General features: G+C 42.8%; 1 protein-coding gene across 1 annotated transcript in view; it reads left to right on the top strand.

Moving 5' to 3' along the window:
- The window catches only part of LOC138452703 (olfactory receptor 2D2-like), a 61,549-nt gene extending 37,962 nt beyond the window's left edge, over positions 1–23,587 (top strand). Inside the window, exon 2 of the mRNA XM_069605051.1 lies at positions 22,634–23,587. Within this exon, the coding sequence (XP_069461152.1) occupies positions 22,634–23,587 (954 nt within the window). The remainder of the gene's footprint in view (positions 1–22,633) is intronic.
- The last annotated feature ends 422 nt before the right edge of the window (positions 23,588–24,009 follow it).

Raw genomic sequence — 24,009 nt, 5'->3', positions numbered from 1 at the left:
ATCTAGTAACTATACTCTGACATCATTACTGCTCAGCCTTACCATATATGACTGTATGCATCTGATCACTCTACACTAATATCATCATCAGTAAGAATCATAGTGTAGGGGAGTGCGCATCTAGTCACTATACTCTGACATCATTACTGCTCACCCTTACCGTATATGACTGCATGCATCTGATCACTCTACACTCATATCATCATCAGTCAGTATCATAGAGTAGGGGAGTGGACATCTAGTCACTATACTGTGACATCATTACTGCTCAGCCCTACCATATATGACTGTATGCGTCTGATCACTCTACACTAATATCATCATCAGTCAGAATCATAGATTAGGGGAGTGCAAATCTAGTAACTATACTCTGACATCATTATTGCTCAGCCTTACCATACATGACTGTATGCATCTGATCACTCTACACTAATATCATCATCAGTCAGAATCATAGAGTAGGGGAGTGCAAATCTAGTAACTATACTCTGACATCATTACTGCTCAGCCTTACCATATATGACTGTATGCATCTGATCACTCTACACTAATGTCATCATCAGTCAGAATCATAGAGTAGGGTAGTGCAAATCTAGTAACTATACTCTGACATCCTTACTGCTCAGCCTTACCATATATGACTGTATGCATCTGATCACTCTACACTAATATCATCATCAGTAAGAATCATAGAGTAGGGGAGTGCGCATCTAGTCACTATACTCTGACATCATTACTGCTCACCCTTACCGTATATGACTGTATGCATCTGATCACTCTACACTCATATCATCATCAGTCAGTATCATAGAGTAGGGGAGTGGACATCTAGTCACTATACTGTGACATCATTACTGCTCAGCCTTACCATATATGACTGTATGCATCTGATCACTCTACACTAATATCATCATCAGTAAGAATCATAGAGTAGGGTAGTGCACATCTAGTCACTATGCTGTGACATCATTACTACTCAGCCTTACCATATATGACTGTTTGTATCTGATCACTCTACACTAATATCATCATCAGTCAGAATCATAGAGTAGGGGAGTGCACATCTAGTCACTATACTCTGACATCATTACTGCTCAGCCTTACCATATATGATTGTAAGCATCGGATCACTCTACACTAATATCATCATCGGTCAGGATCATAGAGTAGGCGAGTATGCATCTGGTCACTATGCTTTGATTTAATTGACATCATCAGTGCTCAACTTCACAGAGTAGGTGTTATGCTTCCGGTCACTATACTCTGATGTTATGACCAGTCACCATCACAGAATAGGTGTAATGTATATGGTCACTATGCTCTGAGGTCATCACTATCCAACATCACTGACTGGGGGTGAATAAAAGTGGTCACTCTACTCTGACGTCACCACAGCTCAACTGCACAGGCTACGCTGATTATTAGCCAGCACTGTCTGTCATATTAGGGGATATTTCTATTTTGGTTCCAGCACATGCATACAAGCAGGCCTACTCTACGACCCTGGCACAGCATGGAGGCTGGAGAAACATGCACTAGCATGTGAGAATGTGTTAATCCAAACACACTGGCCCAGGGTGCTATTCTTAGTCTGGTTTGGCATTACAATCACTGCATGCAATTATTTAAATGTGGCTATGAGGAAGATGCTGGCGTGCGTTATAGTTGGGCAATGTGGAGGCTGGTTACCATATTGGAACTATAAGCCCACTGTACATATGAAAAACCTTCGATGTGTTGAGAAGGTGTGACAATGCATATCCTTTCTTTCTGAAAATGTGTGCCTTTGAAACTTACATTTTTTAAATTTCTTTTCAATAGCATCATTGTTTTTTTCGACTTATTAGACCCTTTGTGCTCAAGAGTCTGGAAACATTACATGCAAAGCCCTCAGGATATCATATCTCCCTGCCTGACATCTGATTTCACTGCATGTTTGGACACATTACATGCACAGCCCTGTGTGAATAATATCTCCCTGCCTAAAATCTAATTTCCCCATGACACAACTGTACCATCCCCCTCGTGTATGTTTTTGGTAAAGACTGTTGTGTGCACCTTGTGTGAACTATGCCTTGGACCAGTTCAAGTCTCAGGCGCCTTTTTCCTGCACAGTAGGGGTTTTCTACCTCATTCATTTCAGGAAATGTGCACCCTTGTGGAGTTTTGACCTCAATACCCCTGAAGTCGACACTCATCTGTGTTACCACTATCTACAACCAGCCGTGTCTGTTTGTTCTCTCTAACTTTCGTGCTTATCGAAAGTTCTGTAAAGTAAATTGTCAATTCACCAAAAAACTTTCTGTGTTAATGTGAAATAAATAAACGTACACAGAACCATTTTGTTGCTTGTAGGATCTCTTCATCCTGATTGTTTCAATATCTCCCTGCCTGACAGCTAATTTCCCTGCATGTTTGGACACATTACATGCAAAGCCCTGGTGAATAATATCTCCCTGCCTGACAGCTAATTTCCCTGCATGTTTGGACACATTACATGCAAAGCCCTGGGTGAATAATATCTCCCTGCCTGAAATCTAATCCCCTGCATGTTTGGACACATTACATGCACAGCCCTGGGTGAATAATATCTCCCTGCCTGAAATCTAATTCCCTGCATGTTTGGACACATTACATGCAAATATCAGGGTGAATAATATCTCCCTGCCTGAAATCTAATTCCCTGCATGTTTGGACACATTACATGCAAATATCAGGGTGAATATTAACTCCCTGCCTGAAATCTAATGTCCATGCATGTTTGGACACATTACATGCAAATATCAGGGTGAATAATATCTCCCTGCCTGAAATCTAATGTCCATGCATGTTTGGACACATTACATGCACAGCCCTGGGTGAATAATATCTCCCCGCCTTAAATCTAATTTCCCTGCATGTTTGGACACATTACATGCAAAGCCCTGGGTGAATAATATCTCCCCGCCTTAAATCTAATTCCTCGGCATGTTTGGACACATTACATGCACAGCCCTGGGTGAATAATATCTCCCTGCCTGAAATCTAATCCCCGGCATGTTTGGACACATTACATGCAAATATCAGGGTGAATATTAACTCCCTGCCTGAAATCTAATTTCCATGCATGTTTGGACACATTACATGCAAATATCAGGGTGAATATTATATCCCTGCCTGAAATCTAATTCCCCGGCATGTTTGGACACATTACATGCACAGCCCTGGGTGAATAATATCTCCCCGCCGGAAATCTAATTTCCCTGCATGTTTGGACACATTACATGCAAAGCCCTGGGTGAATAATATCTCCCTGCCTGAAATCTAATTCCCGGCATGTTTGGACACATTACATGCAAATATCAGGGTGAATATTATCTCCCTGCCTGAAATCTAATTTCAATGCATGTTTGGACACATTACATGCACAGCCCTGGGTGAATATCTCCCTGCCTGAAATCTAATTCCCTGCATGTTTGGACACATTACATGCAAATATTAGGGTGAATATTATCTCCCTGCCTGAAATCTAATTTCCATGCATGTTTGGACACATTACATGCAAATATTAGGGTGAATATTATCTCCCTGCCTGAAATCTAATTCCCTGCATGTTTGGACACATTACATGCAAAGCCCTGTGTGAATAATATCTCCCTGCCTGAAATCTAATTCCCTGGCATGTTTGGACACATTACATGCAAAGCCCTGTGTGAATAATATCTCCCTGCCTGAAATCTAATTCCCTGCATGTTTGGACACATTACATGCAAATATCAGGGTGAATATTATCTCCCTGCCTGAAATCTAATTCCCCGGCATGTTTGGACACATTACATGCACAGCCCTGGGTGAATAATATCTCCCTGCCTGAAATCTAATTTCTCTGCATGTTTGGACACATTACATGCACAGCCCTGGGTGAATAATATCTCCCTGCCTGAAATCTAATTCCCCGGCATTTTTGGACACATTACATGCAAAGCCCTGGGTGAATAATATCTCCCTGCCTGAAATCTAATTCACTGCATGTTTGGACACATTACGTGCACAGCCCTGGGTGAATAATATCTCCCTGCCTGAAATCTAATTTCCCTGCATGTTTGGACACATTACATGCAAAGCCCTGTGTGAATAATATCTCCCTGCCTGAAATCTAATTTCCCTGCATGTTTGGACACATTACATGCACAGCCCTGGGTGAATAATATCTCCCCGCCTGACAGCTAATTTCTCTGCATGTTTGGACACATTACATGCAAAGCCCTGTGTGAATAATATCTCCCTGCCTGAAATCTAATTCCCTGCATGTTTGGACACATTACATGCAAATATCAGGGTGAATATTATCTCCCTGCCTGAAATCTAATTTCCATGCATGTTTGGACACATTACATGCAAATATCAGGGTGAATATTAACTCCCTGCCTGAAATCTAATTTCCATGCATGTTTGGACACATTACATGCACAGCCCTGGGTGAATAATATCTACCCGCCTGAAATCTAATTTCCATGCATGTTTGGACACATTACATGCAAATATTAGGGTGAATATTATCTCCCTGCCTGAAATCTAATTTCCATGCATGTTTGGACACATTACATGCAAAGATTAGGGTGAATATTATCTCCCTGCCTGAAATCTAATTTCCATGCATGTTTGGACACATTACATGCACAGCCCTGGGTGAATAATATCTCCCCGCCTGACAGCTAATTTCTCTGCATGTTTGGACACATTACATGCACAGCCCTGGGTGAATAATATCTCCCTGCCTGAAATCTAATTTCCCTGCATGTTTGGACACATTACATGCAAAGCCCTGTGTGAATAATATCTCCCTGCCTGAAATCTAATTCCCCGCCATGTTTGGACACATTACATGCAAAGCCCTGTGTGAATAATATCTCCCTGCCTGAAATCTAATTCCCTGCATGTTTGGACACATTACATGCAAATATCAGGGTGAATATTATCTCCCTGCCTGAAATCTAATGCCCCGGCATGTTTGGACACATTACATGCACAGCCCTGGGTGAATAATATCTCCCTGCCTGAAATCTAATTCCCTGCATGTTTGGACACATTACATGCAAATATCAGGGTGAATATTACCTCCCTGCCTGAAATCTAATTCCCCGGCATGTTTGGACACATTACATGCACAGCCCTGGGTGAATAATATCTCCCTGCCTGAAATCTAATTCACTGCATGTTTGGACACATTACATGCGCAGCTCTGGGTGAATAATATCTTCCTGCCTGAAATCTGATTTCTCTGCATGTTTGGACACATTACATGCACAGCCCTGGGTGAATAATATCTCCCTGCCTGAAATCTAATTTCCCTGCATGTTTGGACACATTACATGCAAAGCCCTGTGTGAATAATATCTCCCTGCCTGAAATCTAATTTCCCTGCATGTTTGGACACATTACATGCACAGCCCTGGGTGAATAATATCTCCCCGCCTGACAGCTAATTTCTCTGCATGTTTGGACACATTACATGCAAAGCCCTGTGTGAATAATATCTCCCTGCCTGAAATCTAATTCCCTGCATGTTTGGACACATTACATGCAAATATCAGGGTGAATATTATCTCCCTGCCTGAAATCTAATTCCCGAGCATGTTTGGACACATTACATGCACAGCCCTGTGTGAATAATATCTCCCTGCCTGAAATCTAATTCCCCGGCATGTTTGGACACATTACATGCAAAGCCCTGTGTGAATAATATCTCCCTGCCTGAAATCTAATTCCCTGCATGTTTGGACACATTACATGCAAATATCAGGGTGAATATTATCTCCCTGCCTGAAATCTAATTCCCCGGCATGTTTGGACACATTACATGCAAAGCCCTGGGTGAATAATATCTCCCTGCCTGAAATCTAATTCCCCGGCATGTTTGGACACATTACATGCAAAGCCCTGGGTGAATAATATCTCCCTGCCTGAAATCTAATTCCCTGCATGTTTGGACACATTACATGCAAATATCAGGGTGAATATTATCTCCCTGCCTGAAATCTAATTCCCCGGCATGTTTGGACACATTACATGCACAGCCCTGTGTGAATAATATCTCCCTGCCTGAAATCTAATTCCCCGGCATGTTTGGACACATTACATGCAAAGCCCTGTGTGAATAATATCTCCCTGCCTGAAATCTAATTCCCTGCATGTTTGGACACATTACATGCAAATATCAGGGTGAATATTATCTCCCTGCCTGAAATCTAATTCCCCGGCATTTTTGGACACATTACATGCAAAGCCCTGGGTGAATAATATCTCCCTGCCTGAAATCTAATTCCCCGGCATGTTTGGACACATTACATGCAAAGCCCTGGGTGAATAATATCTCCCTGCCTGAAATCTAATTCCCCGGCATGTTTGGACACATTACATGCAAATATCAGGGTGAATATTAACTCCCTGCCTGAAATCTAATTTCCATGCATGTTTGGACACATTACATGCACAGCCCTGGGTGAATAATATCTCCCTGCCTGAAATCTAATTCCCCGGCATGTTTGGACACATTATATGCACAGCCCTGGGTGAATAATATCTCCCTGCCTGAAATCTAATTCCCTGCATGTTTGGACACATTACATGCAAAGCCCTGGGTGAATAATATCTCCCTGCCTGAAATCTAATTCCCCGGCATGTTTGGACACATTACATGCAAAGCCCTGGGTGAATAATATCTCCCTGCCTGAAATCTAATTCCCTGCATGTTTGGACACATTACATGCAAATATCAGGGTGAATATTATCTCCCTGCCTGAAATCTAATTCCCCGGCATGTTTGGACATATTACATGCACAGCCCTGGGTGAATAATATCTCCCTGCCTGAAATCTAATTCCCCGGCATGTTTGGACACATTACATGCAAAGCCCTGGGTGAATAATATCCCCCTGCCTGAAATCTAATTCCCTGCATGTTTGGACACTTTACATGCAAATATCAGGGTGAATATTATCTCCCTGCCTGAAATCTAATTCCCCGGCATGTTTGGACATATTACATGCACAGCCCTGGGTGAATAATATCTCCCCGCCTGACAGCTAATTTCTCTGCAGGTTTGGACACATTACATGCACAGCCCTGGGTGAATAATATCTCCCCGCCTGACAGCTAATTCCCTGCATGTTTGGACACATTACATGCAAATATCAGGGTGAATATTATCTCCCTGCCTGAAATCTAATTCCCCGGCATGTTTGGACACATTACATGCAAAGCCCTGGGTTAATAATATCCCCCGCCTGACAGCTAATTTCCCTGCATGTTTGGACACATTACATGCAAAGCCCTGTGTGAATAATATCTCCCTGCCTGAAATCTAATTCCCTGCATGTTTGGACACATTACATGCAAATATCAGGGTGAATATTAACTCCCTGCCTGAAATCTAATTCCCTGCATGTTTGGACACATTACATGCAAAGCCCTGGGTGAATATTAACTCCCTGCCTGAAATCTAATTCCCTGCATGTTTGGACACATTACATGCACAGCCCTGGGTGAATAATATCTCCCTGCCTGAAATCTAATTCCCCGGCATGTTTGGACACATTACATGCAGAGCCCTGGGTTAATAATATATCCCTGCCTGACAGCTAATTTCCCTGCACTGGTGAAGATAACTGATTCCCAAAGTTTAAGTATATGTTTGTTTCTTTCCAAATGTATGATTATGTAGACGCGGTGCTATGCAGGGTTGCCTCTCTTTCATACTCTTGCCTGCAGCCATTGGACTTCCTCTGAAAGAGATGTGCCCAAGAAGTCTCTGGGGCATCGAAACCTTATGCCTCTCCCATCCCAGCAGAATATTTTCCATTAGTCCAATAAAAGGTATGTTCGACATTATATTCACAATGTTATGGATCATGTATGGAGAAAGTATTAATGGATTGTTTTCACACAGTATGTGTTCCTTTTGTTGTTTGTAAGACACTCAAAAGTAATAGGTAGATTGATTGCACTCTGACATCATCACCAGTCAGCATCAGAGAGTATGGGTGTATGTATTTGGCCAGTGCACTCTGGCATCTTAAACAGTCAACAGCACAGACGTGGGCTGTATCTATTAGTCACTACACTCTTACATCATTCCCAGTCAGCATCACAGAATAGTGATGTCTGTATCCAGTCATTACACTCTGAGATTATCACCAGTCAGTATTACAGACTAGGGGGATATGGTTTCAGTCATTTTGACCTGATGTCATTGCTAGCCAGCATTAGAGACTAGGGGTGTATGTCTCCAGTCATTACACTCTGACATTATCACCAGTCAGTATTACAGACTAGGGGGATATGGTTTCAGTCATTTTGACCTGATGTCATTGCTAGCCAGCATTAGAGACTAGGGGTGTATGTATATGATCACTTTAAGATGAGGTGATGGCCAGTCAAATGTACAGGGTACGGAAGTATATATCCGTCACCACCTCTTGACATCATGATGACTCAGAAATGAACTCATGCTTGAATAGATCCATGTTCAGCCGGCAGCCGTGTGGGCTGGGGCAGGGCTTGGGCTGGAGCATAGCATCAGATGCAGGAGAGAGAGAAAATGCAGAGCAGATCGTTTTCTTAAAGTGCACTAACTAATAAAACACCTTTCTGAAAGAGTGAAAAATGCACCATTCGCACCATTTTTGTTGGATTTCACATCTTGCGCCATGCTCGCTGCCATGGTGAAAAGTGTGTTCCTGTAAAAAGCAAAATGCAAGTAACTGCGTGCACCGAGAACATTTTTTAACAAAGTAAAAGCAAATCCCACAAACTGCAGCAATTTTAAGGCCTTTTAATTGAACCAAGCGACTAGCTGGTTGGTATGATATATGATATGGCATTTATAACGTCCCTATATACAAGTGTTTCAAGGCGTGATGAGGCAAGGGAGGGGGAACAAAGGGAAGACAGACACAACGATCCTACTATGCCAGGTTACATGTAGATCGTGCAAGTGCATAGGAGGGGGAAGGGGAGAAGTGCTGGAGAAAGGGGAAGGGAGCAGTGCAGTGCATAGGATGAACAGTAAAATAAATAAGACACTAAATGAATAAAAAGTGCGGGCAGCCAGTGGCAAGCGCAAGGGTAAGTGCGGACATCAGGTGTCAAGTGCTGGTAGGGGGCTGTAGGGATACAGAAACAGTCCCCGATTGCAAGGGGTTCCAGGGGTGCAGTGCAGGTGTGCAACTGGTGGGAAAGGGACCTGAGCCCGAGATCAGAGGGTAGCCAGGTAGCCAGTTAAGTTTCAGGTTCAGCCAGGAGGTCAGCAGGGGAGAGGAGGAGAGGAAGCAAAAGCAAAGAGGAAGGTCTTGGGGTGCTTCCGGAACTGAGATGGTTCTCCTCAAGTTTCAGAGAGGCAGGGAGGCTGTTCCAAAGGGAGGTCCCACCCGAAGAAAGTGATCTACCAGCAACTAGTTGCTTGGTGAAGCAACTGACCCTGAGGGAGCTGGAGGCGGATGAGCGAAGAGCTTGAGAAGGAAGATATTTATTAAGAGAGAGTTGAAGGTATTGAAGCCCCCAGGCCCCATAAGGCCTTGTGGACAATGCAGAGGGGTTTGAACTTAATCTTCACAGCCACAGGGAGCCAATGCAGAGATTTCAGTCCTGGAGAGATACGAACCCCTGGGCTTGAGGCCAAGGACAAGTCTTGCAGTCCTGTTCTGGATGAATTGCAGGGGGCGGAGAGTAGAAGCAGGCAGAATTAGAAAGAGGCTGTTGCAATAGTCTAGCCTAGAAAGAACAATAGCTCTGGAGACAGTGAGCTTTGGGAAAGGAGAGTAAAGGAAGACTACCTCTGAGGAGGTGCAGCTGGTAGTGTGACTTCTTGGAGACGTCAGAGATGTGAGGAGAGAAGGAGAGTGTGGAGTCAAAGATGACCCCGAAGGTTTTAGCCTCACAGGTGGGAGCATGGAGAGGGTCAAGAGAGGCCAGCCACAGAGTGACAGGAAAGGAGGGAGCAGGTGTGCCAAAGAGGTGAATCTCAGTCTTACTGGCATTAAGGCAGAAATCATTGGCGACACACCACTCCTGGATAGCAGACAGACAGGTGCTAAGGAAATGCTGAGAACTGTGATTATTTATTCAGAACTTTCTTCATGTAAAAGTTCAAAAAGGTCTGTTTCCATCCATTAAAGACACAAATGTAAATTGCACATTTTCTCAACTATTGCCTAATCATTATGACACAAACAATACACATTAAATTGGGAACTGTGTCACATGTAAAAAGGCAAATCCCTGGCCTGCTTATTGGAGTTATAAATGAACAAGGCCTGGATTTCATCAAAGTGTTATGTACCTGGATCCACTTTATAGCAGAAAAATCCACGTGTATATTGCAATAACCTGTCATTTGTTTTCAATTATTGTATTTTGTAAATGTTTTGCTTTTAACTAAAATAATGCAAAGTGCAATGTAGAAAAGCAGCATTAATCGAAGTCCCATTGTATTCTTCCATGCATTTCACGCTACTTTGAGTAATACTCTATTTTATTTAGCTTGAAATGAGTAATACCCAAACATAAACCTTGGTGTTGACTTGAGTTGACCTAGAATTCTCCTACTCCTACAGCCCCAGCCACATCACAATATATGAGGCCAGAGTGAGGACCTGCTTCTTGATTTTTAAACTAGTTCTAAGCCCAGGCCTCATAAAACCCTGACAGAGTGCTGGCAAATTGACCTCGACCCATGAAGTACAAAGTACATATATTAAATGCAGTCCCGGCATGAAGTCCATTTAGCTAAGGTCATGAGACAGATTATCTGATCTTTATGGAAAAGCCACAGAAACTAGCCTGGAAGTGAAGTGCCTTAATGGAGGAAATTGTGCGTGGGGTGTATCACCAGTGACCTCTGTTGACCGAAGTCCGCATTTGTTTTCTCATAAACTGAACAGGAAATTTACAAATGTGTGCATTTCAACCCCAAAGTTTAATCATCAACACATATCAACTTTATAAGGGAAGCTTTTGGAAATATGAGGCTAATTGTAAATCATAGATACAAAATGTGTCTTTCACCCAACATAAACTTTGCCTGGGGCCTATTGGAAAAAATGAAGATAAATGGGAAACATTATTATCAGTGGAAATAACTCAATTTAGGAGTATTTAACATTTGAATTGTTCCTTGTGATCTACAATTTGAATAGATGTATATTTCAGTAAACTAGTAAATATTAATCAACTTTTATTGCAATTAAACAAATTGCCTCTCCATAACATGAGGAGCGCAATTTCCTCCCACCTTTGCAGTCATGGGACTTGGAGGGAAGATCCACTCCTTCCAAAGGCACAAGATGTGGGAGGAGCTGAGGATTCTATCATATATTGCACACAGAATTATATGGAAAGATTGGGTGATGAATATTAATGCATGTTTCTGGATGAAGCTAGAAGGAGGTGGCTGGGGAACATGTCTGCATTTCCCTGGATGACTGGTTTCCAGGCAGGCTGGATAAAAGGAACAGACATCCTTTCAGAGAGAGAGCTGATCAGCCCACATTGGAAACTGGGTAGCAAACAGCCAGCTAAAAAGGACCTTGCTAATGCAGCAATTCCAGATTTATGGTCTAAGCTGTTTCTCCAAAAATAAGAAACCACATTTAAAATGTAAGTATAAAACCCCCAATATAACTCCAAATTGTCCATAGTGTTAGCCATAGTAATATCCTGGGAATCAAATGGGCTGGGAATCAAGGGGAATGCTCTTGTGACATATATACAGGGACAGTGTTAAATATGATGCTCAAAATCTCCCATTTAAATTACATGCAAATTGAGATGTCATTACCTTAAAACCAAATGCATTTTTTTATTGAGATGCAAAGTTGGAAACTGACAGTGTTTTGTAAAACCTGAATGTATAGGGTTTTTGTAGAATTATACTAAGTTAAAATAGAGTCCTTTGCTCATGCCAGACTAGGCTCATCCGGTCTATACTGTATTTATTACACAGAATCATCTAATGAGATATCATGAACATTTGTGGCTGGTGAAAGTCTACCCATGTATTATATGTTTTTGCAACAGAAATTAGCACAGAGAATTCATCCTATTCATAGGAAATTGGAACCCCTGTAGTCCCCTATCTTGAAATACACAGGTAGAGCTATGTGTAATGTCACAGTGAAATGGTGCTTTTAACATGGTACATTTCATTGGATACTATTACATCTCCAACTAAAAACCTGCAGATGAGAAGGCAAACAAATATGAACAGATGGAGAACTACAAACATGTACAGTGAAAGCCATGCACAAATATACATGCAGAGTTTGAAAGTTGCACACATATATAGGATGAAAGTTACATACACATGTTCAGATAAAGCTGCACACACATGCGTAGAAGAGGAACAATCCCGGAGAGAGCATTCTTTTCCTAATCCTAAACCTGTAGGAGTTTGATGCAATGGATTCCTGTCTACATTTAAATGGCCTGCACATAGCCTATACATTCACAACCCCACATGTCTGTAGGGGTGGCAATTAGAATTAATATGTGTTTATAAATGTTATCTGTTACTCTGATACTGTACTTGTTTTAATACTGGAGAAAATCAAGTGTTTTTGAAGAGTTTTGAAATGTTTCTATATTAACATGTACATTCACTTGCCGATAAGCAACAATGCTATCGTCGAAGTATACTGTTTTGCTAAGATAGAAGCAATCATAGAAGGGGTGTATTTAAAATGCCTAGTATCTTTTAGAGTATAATATATATGTAGAATTGATCATGGAAATGGTTGCTTGTGTGAACTGATGTTAGCAAGATCCATGTGGGTGTGGAGAATTTAGTTTTATTGGCTTATTTTCTTTATGTGTTAATAACATTGTAGTGATTTCCTTGGTTTTAAAGCTGGAGACCATCTTTGTTTGAATTGGCTTAATTATTTTAACTACAATTCCAGTTTTGAGAAACCACTGTCTGTTTATTGGCCAGAACGGTGGAGTGGCACTGTTTACAGGGGATATTAAATTAGTATGTTTCCTAATGTGCATCTATAATTTAAACCTATCAAATAAAATATCTTTCACGCAGAAATCAGAAGTGACATAGTTCTGAGAAAAAGACTCACCAGAAATTGCATGGGGATGAACACTAAGGTCTGCACCCGGCTGAACCAAGGGGTGAGGTTGAATCAAGAACCACAACCACCAATAGGATCATCCATGGAACTGTTTGGTTCTTTGTCTTTCTTTTGCCTTGATAAAGTTGCATGTCTGCAATCCTGCACTGAGAATGCCTCACTACAGCGGCCCCTCTTTGGTGTTGCCTTTAACCATTCTCTGGGTCTCCTCAATCGCAGGCTGCAGATTCTTCTCATTTTTTGGAGGTGCCGAGGGGCCTAATGACTTGTTGTGTCGGCCCCACTTGTCCTTTCCGGGCCCCACCAAACTCCCTGTCAGCTTCCCATATGAACACCCTCAACCCTTTACTGCCCCCTCTGCATAATTATCTCCGGCATCCTTCCTGCCCCTGCTGCTGTGTCGCTGCATGCACCTGTGTGCAGCTGAGAATGTGAGCTGTACGTCGACCAACTTGCTCTGCCAGATAGCATTTTATGAACAGCCTTTCCTGCCAGAACCCTTTTGATCAGGAATAGGCTGAGCGGACAGTAGCTGGAGGGGGGCTGGAGCAGTGTCAGAAATTAAAGGGGCTGTGTAGACAATGAGACACTATTAGAACTGGGTGCTATATAGTATCACAACTCATCCTATCTCCCAAGGCCTAGAGGAATCTCGACACCCCAACACATAACTGGATGGGCAGTCCCAGCAACCTACAACACTAACCGGGAAAGCGAAATAGGTTTCTGGGCTGACAAGCTTTTTAGGCCTTGGGAGAAATCTCTTCAATGGCTGAGTACAGGGTAACCATAGAGCAGGGGAAAGCAGCAGGAAAGAAACACAAATAATGCTGTGGGTGGGTAACAGGCTTGGCCAATGAACTTGTCCACTGGTACTCATACAGATGGATTGGGCCTAGGAGGTTTATAGAGCTCAGTAAATGGCTCCAAAGCAGGTGTAGAGCTCAGGGGCGCTCATGAGTAGCCTAGCCACAGCGGGAGAAGGAGTTTGAGTGAGTCAGAAAGTTTATGCTAGGAACAGCTTCCAGCAAGTAAAACAGTAGCACAAGTGCAGAGGAACCCCAGTTAATGGCAGCCGCGCATGCCAGAAGTGACTGCATGTATTGGTGTATGAGGCCAAAAAAAACAAATGGTAGAGGCGGAATGGTGGTCGCAAAAACCTCCTGGGCTAGTGGCTGATGTTCGAGTACAGAGCAGGAGCAGGCAGTATGCCGAAGGCTGGGAGGATCATTCAGCATCTGTGTATTCCTTAAAAACCCTCTGGGATTCAGGTGAAGTAGGAAGAGGAGCTGAACTGCATGGCAGCGTGTTGGGGCTAGCCAATGGGAAGACGCTTGATGCAAGGCGCCTGCAATTGCTCCTGTGTCCTCTAAATGGCCGTACGCTGTGTGCATCTGGATCTCCTAGCTGTGCTGCTGCTCGTGAACTCTGACACTAACCAGCCACCCCCCCCCATCCCGGAAGGTCTGGGATTCAACATGAAGCAAACACAGCAGCCTGTTGGCTGTGATGGACATGCTAGGCTTAGAGGTCCTTTACTCAGAGCACCAACAGTTCCGATGAACAAGATTCTCTAACTCACATGTCTGGAGTCTAGGATGTGTTGGACGACCCTGTTTCCTGAATCATGAATAGGTGGGGGTGCTTGTGTGACATCCAGGCTTTTTTCATAAGTAATACACAGGGTGTATCGGGCAATGGTAACTTCACGGTCAGTGCAAATATGAGTTTCATGATATGAAATGGACCCAGAAAGTGAGGTTTTAGTTTCTTCTGAGATGATGATGATGATGACATATTGATGTCATCCTCATCATCATGAAAATGCTCGCATCTGCACAACCATTGATAGAATACTTAAGACTCTAAGACCTATTAAGAAACCTTAGCACTGTCAACTCTGACCGTTTGGTGTGTGGCATCTCTGAAAAGACTTGGGCCACGCATATTGCCAAAACCTGTTTCTCGACCTCTGAGCTTAAACCTCCTGTGGTAAGAACTACAAGATCCGCACAAAAGTCTTTCATTATGTTAAAGAGGCAGACATTGTTACACTAATTGTGAAGTTAAAATCATCAAGAGCCCTGGGCCCAGATGGCCTATGTAACGCTCTCCTTATGAATGATCCCTGCTATTGGGCTGGCTTGTTACGGGCCTTGTTTTTACATGTATGTGGGACTTGTGTATATCCTTCAATGTGGCTAGAATCAATATTGATTCCTGTTTATAGGAAAGAGCCCCAAACAGACCCCTGTAATTACCAGTTACTGGCCATGTTGGAGAGTAGTTCAAACATATTCTCTCAAACAAAGTCCATATTAAACTGCACCCAAATGGGTTTTAGGAAAGGGCACGGCACCCGCTATGCTATATGGGCACTCCTCACGCTCATTTCAGACACCCTACATGATCCAGGCGCCAACCTTTATTTGTGCTTTGTGGACTATAGCTCTGCGTCTCGTACAGTAGATAGGGGAAGATTGTGGGAAAAATTATCTGCATGGGGCCTGGATCCTTCTCTGCTATATTTTATTAGGCTGTTGCATAAGGATACTACTGTGAGGGTGAGGCTGACACAGGATGGCGAGTTTACAAGATTCATTCCCACAACTGTTCCCCTCAAACTGGGTTGGGTTCTCACCCCATCACTATACAATCTCTATGTGGCTGACTTTGTTTCAGCCCTAGAGGCTGTACAAAGTTTTCCACCTACTTAATGGGGGCAAGAAGTTACGCTCTCTGACTTATTCAGATGGTACCGTTATATTTGACCGCACTCCATTGGGCCTTCAGTGTCCACTGAACACGCTGGTGGAATAGGCCGATCTTAACGGTCTCTGTGTGAATACAGGCAAAACTAAAATCATGACCATTGGCAAGGGTGCCTATCGGGGGAAGAAGTTTACCTGGCAATTGGGAAGTTGTAGCTTGGAACAAGTCGAGACCTATAAATATCTTGGCATGTACATCTCACACAATTTTAATGGTTGTAGTCAGGAAGGAGAGGTGATACACAGACAGGGAGGGCCATCTATGGAGGCAGAGTTGTCTGCATTCAGGCTATCCATGGTTCCTGGTATCCTGTATGCTTTGGAAACGTTGCCACTGGGATCCATAACTTGCTTAAGAAACTGGAGGCCAAACTTCTTAGATCATTGCTTGGCCTTCCCAACTCTGTTTCAGTTGAAGCCCTGCCTTTAGAACTGAGGCTGCCTTCTCTGGACGTACTCTGGTAATGTCTGTCTGTAAATTGTGGGGTAACATCTGTTTCAGCGAAAATGGTAGACTCTTACATCGAGCCAATGATCACTCACGTTACTTTGGGTGCAGCATTTGGTTTTCTGAAATGTAAAAACGTGTTCTAAACTATTGCAGGAATATAGGCATGAAAGCCTTGCCCAGTTCATTGGGAGAAGTCCATGCTATGGATTTTGATATAATGTCTAGGGACTATGACCGTTCTAAGTCCATTGATTATCTTGCAAGTAAGAGCGAATACCTTCTTTATTCCACCCAAGGATTGTATTTAAACACACCTTGTGACTATTTGGTCAATACTTACTGCCCTCAATTGGTTCTCTTTTTCTGTCTCTATGTTTAGCTGCGCTTCCTGTTTGGGAGAATATTGGGACCCAGTCTGGCCTGGCAACAAATGACCTTTTATGTTGCCCCTAGCCGGGTGGTGGTGGAATCAGCACGGCAACTGCTCACGTAATGTAGCAGGCTCCACCTCCTGTATGAAAAGGGATATTCAGAATGTAGAGGTCACACATCCAATCAGTTCTGGAGCGCCATCCATTGTGCAGGATCCATGGTAACAACTGCTGCAGCATTTCATATTTGGCAAAAAGAGAAAAAACTGTAGCTACCTTGTGAGTCCCTCCTTCTTTGCAAAGCCTCAAAATGTCATTCTGCAAAATATAAGACATATCCTCTGGAATAATGGTCTTGAGGCAAATTGCTTGAATCCTTATGGGTAAATCATTGGTTTTGTTTTGTTAAGTTAATGGATGTCATTCCGTAACTGTTTTAATTGGTGATGTATTTTAAACAATTTTTGTCTTTTTGTGTTCTATCTAATGTTGATGAATTGTTGTTGAATTGTAATGTAGCTGGTGTAAATAGTAGATAGATGAGGTAGTTTATTATGTAGTTAGTATTCTCTGCATAATGTCATGCAATGTGCAGAATGTTCCTGCGTGATGTTATGTGATGCAGTGTGGAATGTTTAGACTTGAATACTGTTCTGTTCCCAGTCGTTGCTGTCCTAGCATGAGGAAGGCAGAGCTGGGGGTCTGCGTTTAGCCTAAAATAAACCGCATGAAAAGTATTCTTTTGGAGTGGACATACGTTCTTACAGTAATGTTTCTTATCTGATGTGCTGTGTTTAGTGTAAAAGTCTTTTGACCATAGACACTTTTTAGCAAACAGAACAATGAGAGTCTTCTCCCCCTCGGCATATCGCCTACTATGTACAATAGATTTACCAAGCCCCTATTCGACAAATTGGACAGCCTGGGTGTCACCTACACTAACTATGCAGATGACACCCAGATTCTCATTCCCCTTTTGTGCAATTTTCACGAGGATACAGCCTTGGTAAATTATATATACCTCCTCATTCAGGAATGGCTGGCATCCCATGGCCTCTGCCTGAATGACGACAAAACCGAGATCTTGATCCTTGGCTCCAAAGCCAACCTAAAAAAACTAAACTCCAACTAATTCCCTGGCCTCCTCCACTGCCTACACAGGCAAACTCTTCAGAGCCTGCCGTCCATTTCTATCTGAAGTTAGCTGTATCACCATCGCCAATGCTTCAATATTGTCAAAACTAGATGACTGCAATGCTATATCTAGAAGCTAACAAACATATCCTCAACAATTTACAAATACTTCAAAATAATGCCTTGAGAACTGCCCTGAATCTGACCAATAGAGAACACATCTCCAATTTCAGAAGAGACCCCCAATGGTTAAAGATAAGCGACAGGATCTTATTTAAAAGCATATCACTCATCTTCAAATGCCTCAATAATGCAGTCCCCCCATACCTCACAGAGAAAATGATCAGAAGAACCTCGACTCTCCCGTCCAGAGCGGCCAACTCCCACTGTCTAGAGATACCTAGATTCAAGTTAACCAAATTGGGAGGATGTAGTTTCACAGTGAAAGCCTCACAAAACTGGAATGCACTACCTCTGACCCTCAGAAATGATCAGTCCTATCTCAGCATCAGACGTAACACCTTAAACTGGCTGCATTCCAAGGATATATGACTCCTGGACACCATGTAATACATACCTATATACCTGACTATGAATGTATGTAATCTACTGTACCATCCCTCGCCATATTCCACGTGTATCTTCTCTGCTTGCACTGTATTGATTCCATGTTGTAACCAAGCCTTAAGAATTCTTATCTGCTGCGCCCAGCTACCCTCGGGTTTGGTGTGCATTACCAAATAAACAAACAAACAAACAAACAAACACTTAATAAAATAAAAAAATGTTTTAGGAAATTATGTTTTTGGATGAGTTTGACAGCAAACCATGAGGCCAGTCTCCATTGTAACTGTTCTTTTATAACACTCTTTATACCGGGCAGTGGTTTCTTAGCGTGGGATCGGGATTCAAACCTGTGTTGGCCGTGCAGTTTTTCTTCCAAGACCCAATCGTTGCACTGAGTTATCTTTCCTCCCCATATCTGCATATTTCTTGTTAAGTTCCTTCATTTTCTGCAGATCGATTTTAGCTATGTTACACCATCTAGTTTTTATTTTGCAACCTCTGGCACATAACTAGCACTTAGTGCATGTGCAGGTAATATTGATGGAAGCATGATAGTGGTTATTGTACACAAATTTGCCAAAGGGAGTGGATTACTCCCATTGTCTTGTGTATGACTGATCTAACAGTTTTCAATATTGTTCAAGACCTGATTAACCCTTTTAGTCTATCTAGCAGACTGTGGATGAAATGCAATGACATGCAGTACTTAAAAGCCTAACAGTCTTGCTAACACATGCCAGGAATTGGCTGTAAACTGTAATGCTCAGTGGGAAACTATATCTCAGGCAGGTCATGCAGCAGAACTACACGTTAAATGAAGTGGAACGCTAGAGTGTCTGCTGAGGGAAGTGTGTTAAACACAACAAAGTGACCCATCTTGGTGTAAGTGTCGAACATAGACTAAAGGCCCATCTTCTACTTGGAGGGGCGATACCATTTATCAAAATAAATAGTGATCTTTCTCAGGGTCGGGAAGCTTATAATAGAGATAGCAAGAGACGCACGGGCACATGTTGTTCTTCTGTTGAGTGCAGGAGGTACAGTCATGGACTTGTTCTTTTTTGTCCTTGCACATCTGAAGCCCCCAGAACCACTGCTGAATCATTTTGCATGTCTCTTTTATACCAGGGTGCCCACTTTATGAAGAGTTGTGGCACCCCCACAGCAGTTCTCTCCATGCCATTTTGGATGAATGTACAATCAACAGTGATAGCCAGGAAGGTTTAAGCTGTTGTTACAAGGTGCCTTTATTCCTTAGTACTAGCGTAACCTGTGGCGGGAGAATCACTAATCATTCTACTTGAGTATTTGTGTTGAATTCCTACCTGGATAAGTCATCAGCTTTATCATGTCATTTACCAGGCCAATAAGATGAATTGAGCAAAGAAAATTACATCCGCTATTCATGGCAGAGAATAAGACACAGGGCTTCTCCCAGAAAGGTCAGATGGCTTAATACTTCGACTGGATGTCACAAGCCCTCCAGATAATGTGTGAGTTCTTCTGTAATGGCCAGTAGCTCCTTGCCCTATAGTAAGTGGTTGCATTCAGCCGGATTTAAGTGCTTGGTAAAGTGCGCGACTGGATACAGCAGCCTTTCCTGAGCCTTTTATGATAGGGTCGGCCCAAGGCTGGTATTGGATCCATAATCCACCATTACATCAGGTTTTGTCGTTCTTTTTAAAAATAAAATTTCAGTTGGAAAACTAAAGTTGTATCATTATCTTTCCATGCTTTAATTACTACTGGGGAAGGGGACTGAGAGTAGTTAGCATAAGCTGGGGCGGGTGTATGGGGATGCTACTGTGACTGACCCCTGCCAAACAACTTGGACAAAGGGAGAGTTCCCTGAGGATCTTCTCCATGCCACTGCCCAGGCCACCCATCCACTTGGGAAAGCACTCGGCTTCCAGGGCACCATTCCAACTGTCCACACAGAACCTGGTAAGGGATGGAATCTCATAGGGTACATTCATATAATTACAGTCAGAAGGAAAGAATGTCGAGAATTCACTTGTGAGGATATGGATGCAGCAGATGCAGACGGTTACAGAAGGATAGAATATCAGGGATACACACACTCAGAAGGATAGGGAGGCAGCAGGCACATGGTTAAAGAGTACCTAAAGACTAAATAATCGTGAATGTAAGAAGATGAAGTAACTTGCTGACCAATAACTGTAAATACACCGTAACGCAAGGTAGAAGAGGCATATAGAGGTTTGCTGAAAAGAGGTATATACATAACATTTAGGACGGCAGTTGGAAGAAAATGCACAATGGCCTGTGTTAAGAATCAACCCTGCTACCTCAAAATACGAGCCTATAATTGCAAATTGAAGAACTGATGGTGACACTATGTTTGTGTGCAGAATAAGAGAGTACCTTGGCCTGGGATCAAGACGTCTATTTCCAGAGATGGGTGCAAGGCACAAAGGGAGTCAAATGAACAGACCATGTGCGTAAGACATAAACCGGCTAAGATTAGGAGAGACAAGGACATATGCAGGTGCCAAGTGTTGGACAACCACGACGGTGAAAGCCTATGTGAGGTGGGGTGAGCATGTCTCTAAAGGCCATACAGGATAATGGCACCCTGTTTAGTAAAATCAAATGGCACTAAATGGAAGGCTGAAATGGACACATTTTAGGTCTCTTCACACGTGACTCAGAAGTAAACAACAAAGACTATTCATTAGAGCCTCAAGCTAAGATAGTGGTGTGCTCACAAACCCTTGAACGTGCCAGAACAGTGAGCAGACTACGAGGTCAACTACAAACAGAAAACTTTGGCTAAGGATCAGGTTGATGAAACAAGATGGACTGATTGGGAAAACAAGGAAAGAACTATATTGACCATATTGACCATTGAACAATAGTTGACCATCTCGAGCACCTAGGTTTAGTTTTTGCTCATGTGCTGCTAAACAAGCCGAAAGTCAAAGGTTGGATGGTGCTAACCAATCAAAAAGCCTGCCACGCACTTTTACATACAATGTTGCATTTGCCAACTCGCTGCCATATTCTCTGCTATAATCAGTATATTACGTATGTAGACGTAGCTCAGGGCGTGTCCTACAGACAAGGGGCAGCCAATGAGATATTAACCCATATATAATTCTATAAGTAGATATGTTCCCCTAATCCAATCCCTCCTGTCAATAGGTTTTGCAAATTCCACCTAGGATGACGTCATAAATGACGTACGTAAAAGTACATAAACTCTGTACAAGCAAGATAAAGTGTGAATATGCATGCATCTATTTTGATAGCTGTTATATCTCCCTACTTTCTTTTATTGAGACTGAAGCAGTATTTTACCATGTTCCTTGCATTTGTCCAGTTATTGGGTCCAAGATGTTTACTGGTAATTCAACCTAGCACATAGAAGACGCTTCAAAGTGCTTCTAGAGCACACAATCGATGCAGAGACTGTGTATAAAGAGCATAACAGACAGCAGATACAGGTTAGGGATGGAAAGGCAAACTCAGTCTTGATTAATTTATTGATGGATACATAGGTATTTAATTCAAGCTATATTGTTTGAGTTTGCACACATTGGAAAAAGCTCAGTATATATTCCTGGCAGATGTCATGTGGTCCAAAATGCAATTCTGAGCACGTAGAGCAAGGGGCTGAGTGAAGCTATGTTAGAGTCAGATTTCAGGGGCTACAGACAGAAGGGATTTCATGCTCTTCTATACTGGGTCACCGCAGGTGAGATGCACATGGAAGACCCACTTCATTGACTGGTCTTCCCTTGACGAGTCCAATCGGGAGACACCCTCTGCATCTTCAGTGAAGGACTATGGATGCAAAGTGGGCCAAGTGAAATCCACCTTCCATGTGCTGTTAGGGCAGTGCCTGGCATGCCTGTCTATAGAAGGGTTTTCTACATTTAACACATCTCACACACCAACTTGGGGTTCACGAAGAAGATGGGTTCTCATTGAGCTTTTGTATTACCCACCTTCAGGTCAAGCCATAATTTGCAGCAACCCAGTAGTCTAATGCATTTGCCTTAAGGAAAGAAAGAGTAGAGCAGAATACAATCACTTAGACCGCAACCCTCCTCCAGTTGTGGTCTCGAAGGTTGTATCTCTTCTTTCTGTTATTGTAACATTTTAGGCTCCATATAATAACACTGTATTTTTGCCTGTGAGTCTTTGATGATTTCTTCCTTTTTTGGTGAATTTCTAATGATTGTATTTTTCACTCTGCAGATCATTGAGCGGGATGTCATGGAAAACCCAAATGAAACTCAGGTGACAGAATTTATTCTGTTAGGATTTTCCTACTATCCACATACCAAGCTTGTGCTCTTCGCGGTGCTCCTGGTAGTTTATCTCTTCACCCTCACTGCAAACAGCCTCTTCATCCTAGCGACTGTGACTGATGCTCGCCTTCACTCCCCCATGTACTTCTTTCTTTGTAACCTGTCATTTCTGGATCTCTGCTATTCATCGATTAGTGGTCCCACCATCCTGCAAGGTCTAATGAGGGATAGGGTCACCATTATCTATGCTCAATGCATAACTCAAATGTACATTGGCCTCTCGTTGGGTGAAACAGAATGCTTCCTTCTGGCAGTGATGGCGTGGGACCGCTACGTGGCTATCTGTATACCTTTACACTACCAGCAGATTATGACTACCAGAGCCTGTATCAAGCTTGCGATTCTTACCTGGGCCGGAGGATTTCTCATGGCACTGTCGTCAGTGGTTGTACTTCCAGTGGTACATTTCTGTGGACATAACATCATTGACCACATTGTCTGTGAAGCAGAAGCTCTTTCACGATTGACCTGCATGGACGTCCATTACTCTTACATTTCATCTCCTGCTTTGGCTCTTCTCAGTCTTCTGATGCCCCTGCTCTTGATTCTCTTCACCTACGTCCGGATCATCACCACCATCTTGAGAATGCCGATGACGGAGAGCAGGCACCGGACATTCTCTACCTGTGGGTCTCACCTGGTGCTTGTGACTCTCTTCTATGGGACAGCCATGGTGATTTATGTAAGGCCCAAGTCACGTGTTTCGTCAGAGAAGCACAAAGCGTTGGCTTTATTCTATGGCCAGGTGGTTCCAGCTTTCAACCCTCTCATATACACACTGAGGAACAAGAAGGTGATTGTGTCTTTGAAGAACTTTTACAATAAGACCATTTCCTATTAAATATTCACAGTACAAATGACATCTTGGAATTTACATGCCGATTCCAATCAAAATCATCTATTTATTTTATTTTATTTTACTTGCTAGGTTTCTATGAAGCCAAGGCATTCTGTCGGCCACCACAACATCAGGCACTGCCCTCTGATGCAGATGTCATCCTGCCATGCTACATCCACACTAAAGATGGGAACAGGAGGTAAGACTCCATGTGACTCCTCATCAACCAACCCAGATGGTCCAGATGACTCTCGAACTGCCCCTGTGGGCCCGCACTGCAGATGACTGATACCTGGCCTGGGAGAGCGGAGGGTAGTCTAAGATGGCTGCCACTGTAATGGCATACTTGTGTGAGGCCACCAGCCCTTCCTTTATCATATAGGATTGGCCCCAACATTGTACTTACGCACCAATGAGGGAGCGCC

The sequence above is a fragment of the Ambystoma mexicanum genome, chromosome 4p (genome assembly GCF_040938575.1).
Source record: "Ambystoma mexicanum isolate Mex_15411 chromosome 4p, UKY_AmexF1_1, whole genome shotgun sequence".
NCBI lineage: Eukaryota > Metazoa > Chordata > Amphibia > Caudata > Ambystomatidae > Ambystoma > Ambystoma mexicanum.
Note: the sequence above shows the minus strand (reverse complement) of the source record. Positions and strands in the feature narration are given on the sequence as shown.